This window comes from Brassica oleracea, chromosome C5, assembly GCF_000695525.1.
Source record: "Brassica oleracea var. oleracea cultivar TO1000 chromosome C5, BOL, whole genome shotgun sequence".
Lineage (NCBI taxonomy): Eukaryota > Viridiplantae > Streptophyta > Magnoliopsida > Brassicales > Brassicaceae > Brassica > Brassica oleracea.
This window is the reverse complement of record NC_027752.1, coordinates 9285433-9293313: the sequence shown is the minus strand read 5'-3', so window position 1 is coordinate 9293313 and position 7881 is coordinate 9285433. Positions and strand designations below refer to the sequence as shown.

General features: G+C 35.2%; 1 protein-coding gene and 1 pseudogene across 1 annotated transcript; one reads left to right on the top strand and one right to left on the bottom strand.

Moving 5' to 3' along the window:
* Positions 1 to 1143: 1143 nt before the first annotated feature.
* On the bottom strand, positions 1144 to 1685 carry LOC106293981. Its single transcript, XM_013729607.1, has one exon. The coding sequence runs from the start codon at positions 1567 to 1569 to the stop codon at positions 1312 to 1314; it is 258 nt and encodes an 85-aa protein (XP_013585061.1). The 5' UTR covers positions 1570 to 1685; the 3' UTR covers positions 1144 to 1311.
* Positions 1686 to 4279: 2594 nt separating this feature from the next.
* LOC106344450 lies at positions 4280 to 5082 on the top strand (annotated as a pseudogene).
* Positions 5083 to 7881: the final 2799 nt, after the last annotated feature.

The following is a 7881-nucleotide window of genomic DNA, read 5'->3' as shown; positions in this document are numbered from 1 at the left end:
AAATTGTAAAACCAAACCATCGCCCATAACGGAGCTACCTAAACCCTAACCTTGAAGGTCTAAAATATACTATATTTCATTTAGAATAGTATGACAATTGATGATAATTACTATATTGATGAATGGGAAAAGGAGGAAAATGGAGAGGTGAGGAGCAGGAGGGGAGGAGAAGGAAGGAGGAAAGATAGAAGTATGGAGGAAAGGAAGGAGGAATGGAGAGAGAGACCGGGGATGGGAGGGAAGGAGGGAAAGAGTAGGAGGGAGTGTAAGAGTGAAAGCGACATAGGAGGAAACTATACTATTTTGATGAATAGATTAGTATACTATAATGTAATGTTTATTCAAATATTGTATGAAAGCTATATAAACTGTCAATACAAACATGTATGTGAATCTCCATTAACTTAGAGCATTCATTCAATACAATAGCAAAATAAGAGGCGAAGGAGATACAATTTGTCAAAGAGAAAGAGGAGAATTGTAACATACTATACTGCGATTATAAAATAGAATAAAATATATTACACAAAATTATTGTTCATCTTCCCTAGTTCAATCCATCATCTGATTCTTGATCTTCTTAAACCCATTAAAACTGGATCAAGCAAAAATAAAATAAACGGTGGTTCCAATGTAAGTGGAGCATACTATACTGTACTTGAAAATTAGTATGGAATACATGACATAAGATACTGTTCTTCTTCCCCAATTCAATCCATCACATTGTTTTTCATATTCTTAAAGATATTGATTCACATATTTATCTCACGGTAACCGAAATTGTTGCTTGACCCCCTGATTCTATTCAATCATGCCAAATTTACCGAGATTCAGCTGGTTCTTCGGTAGTCGTGCCATCAAGAACTTTTGATCTCTATTGCAATCCTGAAAGTGATTTTCCTATTTCTACGAACACTCTGTAATTGTCGCTCTCTGATGTACCTCTTTTCTGTTCTCCAGCTGCTGCTCAAAATCTTTTTTTCCTATTAGTTTCATGAAGCAAAACACAAAGATATATTTTTTCTTTTCACGCGCGGTTAAGGTCATTATTGTCCAATTTCACAATAATATGTATTATATGGTAGCCTAAATGTTGTTATGTGTATATTCTTAATTTTTGATATGTTATGGACATGGCTCCTAATTCCCAAAATAGGAATACAAAAAATCATTTTAATAACATGAATACATTCAAGTTCATACAATCTTACCATATAACACAAAACATCTAAATCAAACAAGCTAAACAAAATACTTGATCAAAGAAAGCCAAGCGAAATATTTTAAAATATACAAGAAGACTGAAAATTTTTAATGTTTGTTTGTGGTTTTGTGATACTTGTCTTTCACCCAACGAAAACCCATGGCAGAGCCAGACTTGAGTTTCTTAAAACCAGAAGAAGCTACAGATTTTGTCTTGTCTAGACCCTGTCCAAATTTCTCCTTGTACTTAGCAGTGTTCGAGTTCGATGCAGCTCCACCTCCACTACTTTTGACGACGGCACCACCGCCAATACGACCTCCTTTGGCGCTATTGTCCCACTGGTCAGCCCACGATGCTCCGTTCATTATATATCCTCTCTGAAGCTTTATATCACAGAGATGTATTGGTTTTGTATTTTACACAAACTAAAGGAAATTTGATCTTCAAGTTTGTATTGTGAATGTCTCTCATTTTTCTCGGTTGTGTTTAAATACGCAAACGATTGCATACTCTAAAAGAACGCGTGTTCTGCGGTCAAACCTTGTGTCCGTGAACAACAACAATGACTTCGTTTAATTTGCTTCTTCTTGAATGATTTATTTCTAATTGTCAGCAATCTTCTGGAAGATTAAACATTATTCTATTCTAATATATAAAATAATTTCTCGTGGAAGAATGCTAGTCTTACTCATATATTATAGAGAATCATGTATGTACGCACCTATTGAGGAAGCTTCTTCAAATTCGCCCCAAGCAAGACCCACCCTTATAGTCAAATATTTGACTTATCCAAAGTGGTTTCTAATTTCTTCCAGAACAAATGAATACCAATTTTTTAAATAGAGAGAGATTTCAAAATCGAGGAGAAGTGTGAAAATAAAATTCAAAATAGTAACGATAAAAAATTGCTCTGTTTTCCGGTTTACGAGAATCTAAGCCGGGCTTGATCCAATTGTGATTTGGTTGGACAACAGTTAAAAACGGTGTCGTATGGCTCTCTGAATAGGAGTGCAACTATGAACTGTCATAACTCATATGCTCCAAGGCAAATTACTCTCCAGCAAAACTTAAAATTAGACTCTTTTTCAGGGGCGGACCCACAGTAGGGTGGCGTGTGGCACGTGCCACATACTAAAACTATATATATCTTACGCACATATATATCAGCTAGATATCATTAGTTCTTTTGGTTATAAGACTCACAGCTGTGCCCCACGGTCTACGCTTCACGAGTTCAAATCCCTCCTATCTTATTCTGTTTTTCTTTGTGTAGTGTTTTAGTTTAACTCAAAGTTCAAGGGTGAAACCAGACACAAAGCTTATGTTAACACAATAATTTTATTCTATACATTTTTTATTTTACTCACTTTTCATATATATATATATTCTTTTTAATTGTGTTGCGGACTTTTTTATGAGTGATTTTCTTTTCTTTAGTATATAGTTTTTCGAAAATAAAAAATTGTGAACTTTATTTTGTTATTTATTTTTATTTATTTAGTATTTATTAATTATAATATTTAGATTAATAACTATATCTAATAAGTGTTTATAATGAAACTATATGTGTAATATATAATTTTATCTTAACACTACTCAAATAAATACTTAATATTATAAAATGCTTATCTTTTGTTAATAATATTTAGTTTAAATATTTCAATAAATAAGATGTAATAATTAATTTTTAATGTCATTTATTTTAAAATTATTATATACTTTATTTAGTAAATTATATCTAATATTTTTGTAAATAATATAAAATATATATTGTGACCCATGTTAATTTATTTTCTAGATCCACCCCTGTCTGTAAATATAAATATAATATGTTAACAACCTTACTACTTCAGCTAGTTTCTCTAATCGACATCTTATTCCCCAGATGGATCAATGCAATTGATGATAGGACCTTACTTGTGAATCAAGGAGCATCATCATCTGGCACCAGCGTACCTGTAAAACTCTAGGGCTTGGAGAGGGTTTGCGTGACTAAACCAAACACGGTGTGGGAGAGACGAGACATAACTTAACCAAACCGCAATTGTTTCAACTAATAAGACACATTGAACCGGAATCACACCGAGCTTTCTTCACTCGTTCCGTTTGGTGAATAATTTGAACCACGTCCAACATATCAAATATAGGGTGCGATCGTACCGGCACTAATGCACTGAATCCCATCAGAACTTTGTAGTTAAGTGTGGTTGGGCTAGAGTGTTACTAGGAAGGGGTTATTGGTTGTTGTATTTTAATGAATTTGAAAATCCGAACTAAATCTAGTTTTATTGGTTCTATGATTTTCAAATCTGTATTAAAATAATGTGTTATTGGTTTAATGATTCATAAATTCTGTATCAAATCAAGTGTTATTCAATCGTACGAATTTACTAATATATTTGATTTTATAATGGATTTGTTTGGATTTTTTAGTTAAAAATACAAAGACTCAAATCCGAGGAAAAACCTCTGGATTTGCATATTTTACTTGGATTTATAAATACTATATGGATTTCTAAATCAATCAAAATATATAAACCAATAACAGACTTCCCGGGAAGTCATCGTGTTGCACCTTTAAAAAAAAATCTAAAAAAAAACATATCAAATATAGAAAACCCCACGATACTTTTTCATGCAACTTGGCCCGTTATTCTCTAAAAGGAAACAACAGAACTAAAGTGTTTATTAGTTCCAGAAAGGAGAAAATAGATATCAAATTGTTTCTTGTGAACCAAGAATAAGATTTTGATGAAATTAGATAAACTAGAATCAAAAACGAACCTGATCAAAAAAGGATTAGAGAATTTTTAAACGTGATTCTTTACTTATCTAGATTACAGATGAATCTAAAGGTTAAATGGTTTAGATCATTAAAAAGGAAATAATGTAGAAAAAGAAAAAACTTAAAAAATGAAAAAATAGCATCCGTAAAACCTTATAAAAGGAGGGTTAAGCTATTCTATTTTATTTCATTCACACATTCATAACGCTTGCTTTCTCATTCAGCTAATTCAAGATTTGCTTCGAAAACTTTCTCTCTTCGATCATACTTGTTTGGTCTTTTTATAGATAATGGCGATCAGAACAAGAAGAATCTTCAGCTTCGTGTTTGCGATGATGATGAGCATCATGGTTCTCTCAGGTTGCTGCTCAGCGAGGGTCTACAAAGTCGGAGACTCCGAGGGATGGACTGCTAAGGACGACGTCTACTACTCTTGGGCCGAGACCGACTATAAGGAGTTCCACGTGGGAGATTCACTTGTCTTTGAATACGACCACATCATCAACGACGTGACTCATGTCTCCGGTGCTTTAGAATACGAGTTATGCGACTATTCTTTTCCTAAAGCCGTTTACAACACAGTACACGATGCCGTGACTCTCACGGAACCAGGTGACAGACACTCGAAGTTCTTGTCGTCCGAGACCCTTCACGTCCGGTTCCTCCACCGCAACCTACCAAGATTCTTCCTGTCGGAAATATCTACAAAGTCGGAGACTCAGAAGGATGGAAAGTCTACGATAGCGACTTTTATAATAAGTGGAGTGAGGAGAAACAGTTTCATGTTGGAGATGGTCTGCTTTTCGAATACGCCAACGAAGTCTACGAAATCAGCGGTGATCTAGAATTCATCACATGCGATCCAACGTATCCTGTAGCTGTGCACGATCTTGTTAGACTTACGGAACCAGGTGTTCATTATTTTATAACCTCACAATCTGGTTATTGCGAAGCTGAGCTTAAGCTTCGAGTGATGGTGGGACCAGTACCTAAAGCTGTTACTTACCATAATTTTCCCAAGAAGGTGGACTTGTCAGCTATGGATCGCCTCAACAACTGGTTAAAGACGTTCACACACCAACCCCATCATTAACCCATTCTATTTTTTAATCTTGTTTAAGATTTTTAACCAGCGTAGAGTTATTGTTTCTCTCTCTCTCGTCTGTTGTTTAGCATCTTTAGTGCTTTGTTTTAAGAGTACTTGTCTACCACAATCGTTGTAGAGTTTATTTCATTCGAGGAGTATTCAATAAAATTTCATGTTGAACCCTTTATTCTTGCATAAGGGTTTGTAATAGAAAACATTAGTTTCTCTTTTAAAATAGACATATCAGTTAAAAACACATACATTATAACAAGTCACACAACACTCTACTTCACTTAAAAAAGTCAAAACCTCTCTTTGAGTTGGAGTGAGCTTCCACTGCATGCCATCAGCATTGAATCGCACCACAATCTTCCGATATATACGAGAAAAACATGATAAGAGTACGGTAAGCAACCAAGTTGACCATAATGGTGTTCTTTCAGTGACGATAGCAAATCGTGCATTCAATCAAAACACAGATGCTGCAATCATCCCTGCTCCGCTTTCTCTCAACCTTTCTATGTCCCTTAATCTTAACGAACAATCCAACGCAAGACATTCGGCTTTCACAATGCTGCCAAGCTTCAGTGACGGAGATAGCATTATCAGAGTTGCTTAGACCTAAAAGTCAAGGTGAACCTACAAGACCTTTGTTTCTTTCTTTAGGCCTTACTTTGTCAGAGAAAAAAAAAATAATCAGGGGAATGAAAAGAACAATAACAGAGGAAGGCAAAAAAAAAAAAAAATAAATAAATAAATAACGGAGGAAGGCCTTTAGAGATGGAGGAACTTGTTAATCTATTTCAAGACCAAGACCTAATTTAGATTTGACTTAATTCAATCCTAACATGATTCTAAAGAAGGTAGGAACACTAACCTTGATCCATGCTTGGATGCAATCCCACCAATTGATGTTCTCCTCTTTAACCTTCTTTCTTTGGTGATTTCCTTGATGGACAAGAAACCCCAAACCTTCCTTTAATCTCTCCTTCAATAATCAGTATTTTTCTTGTGTATCTTTTAGAAAGACTCTCGTCTTACGTGAAGAAGAAAATCATTTTCTTCTTCTGTGTTTTATATTAGTCAAAGAGACATGAGTCTTAACCAACACAACTCTCTAAGACTTCATTACCATTATTAATATATATATCAGTATACGTACGTTGTGGTACCGTTAATATAACGAATGGTTGTGATGAAGTCTTAGAGAGTTGTGTTGGTTAAGACTCATGTCTCTTTGACTAATATAAAACACAACACTCGTTCATCATTTTCTTTTTCAAGTAAGACGAGAGTTTTTCTAAAAAGATACACAAGAAAAATACTGATTATTGAAGGAGAGATTAAAGGAAGGTTTGGGGTTTCTTGTCCATCAAGGAAACCACCAAAGAAAGAAGGTTAAAGAGGAGAACATCAATTGGTGGGATTGCATCCAAGCATGGATCAAGGTTAGTGTTCCTACCTTCTTTAGAATCATGTTAGGATTGAATTAAGTCAAATCTAAATTAGGTCTTGGTCTTGAAATAGATTAACATGTGGTATCAGAGCCTATGTAGATTAGATTAATTCATCTGGAAATTTGTTTTGTGTTAAATGTTAACGGAAGTTACGAAACAAACCAAGTGCGTGCATGAAGTTTGTAAAAAAAAAAAAAAATTTTATCTACCTTCATGCGTTTATGAACATGTACGGATCAAACCATTTTAATGTGTGTTCATAAGCCGTGTCTAACGAGAAAAGAAGACAGCTGCAGAATTATCGCAGTAAATTCTCAGCGGCTTGGCTATAGTGTCGACAATCCGAAGCCCTGAGATAAAGTTCCGCAGCCATAGTGCATGAATTGTGGCCTCAAAGCATGCCACAAATTCAGCCTCCATAGTGGAAGTAGCAATGACAGACTGCTTTCCACTCTTCCATGATATTGCTCCCCCAGCTAATAGGAACAAGTAGCCAAACGTCGATTTTCTGCTATCAACGCATCCGGCATAGTCTGAATCTGAATATCCAATAACTTCCAGCTGATCAGATCTCCTATATGTAAGCATGTTCTCTTTGGTGCCTTGCAAGTACCTGAGAACCTTCTTTGCAGCTTTCCAGTGGTCCATTCCGGGATTACTTTGATATCGACCCAACATTCCAACAGCAAAGTTGATATCAGGTCGAGTACATGTTTGAACATAGTTCAAACTCCCAACCACCGATGCATAGGGAATTCTTTCCATTTCTTTACGCTCCAATTCATTTTTAGGACATTGCATTTTACTGAACTTGCCCCCATTCTGAATTGGAGTTATTCCTGCAGAGCATTTCTCCATTTTATATCTCTTTAAGATCTTATTGATATATCCTTCCTGTGACAAACTTAACATCTATCTCGAAATATTTCTATCCCGATCACATAAGATGCCTCACCCATATCTTTCATTTCAAAGTTCTTAGAGAGATACTTCTTCACATCATGTAACATACTCATGTCATTTGCAGCAAGCAAAATATCATCAACATATAGGACTAAAATCACAAACTTACTCCCACTGATCTTAATGTAGATACATCGATCAAAAATGATCTCTACAAAACCATATGATGTGATGGTACCGTTAAACTTTATATACCATTGTCGAGAAGCTTGTTTTAGTCCATATATTGACTTTCTCAGCTTACACACCAAATTTTCTTTTCCTGTGACCACGAATCCTTCTGGTTGGTCCATATATACTTCCTCCTCAAGATCTCCATTCAGAAAGGCGGTTTTCACATCCATCTGGTGAAGCTCAAGATCATAATGAGCCACCAAAGCCAAAA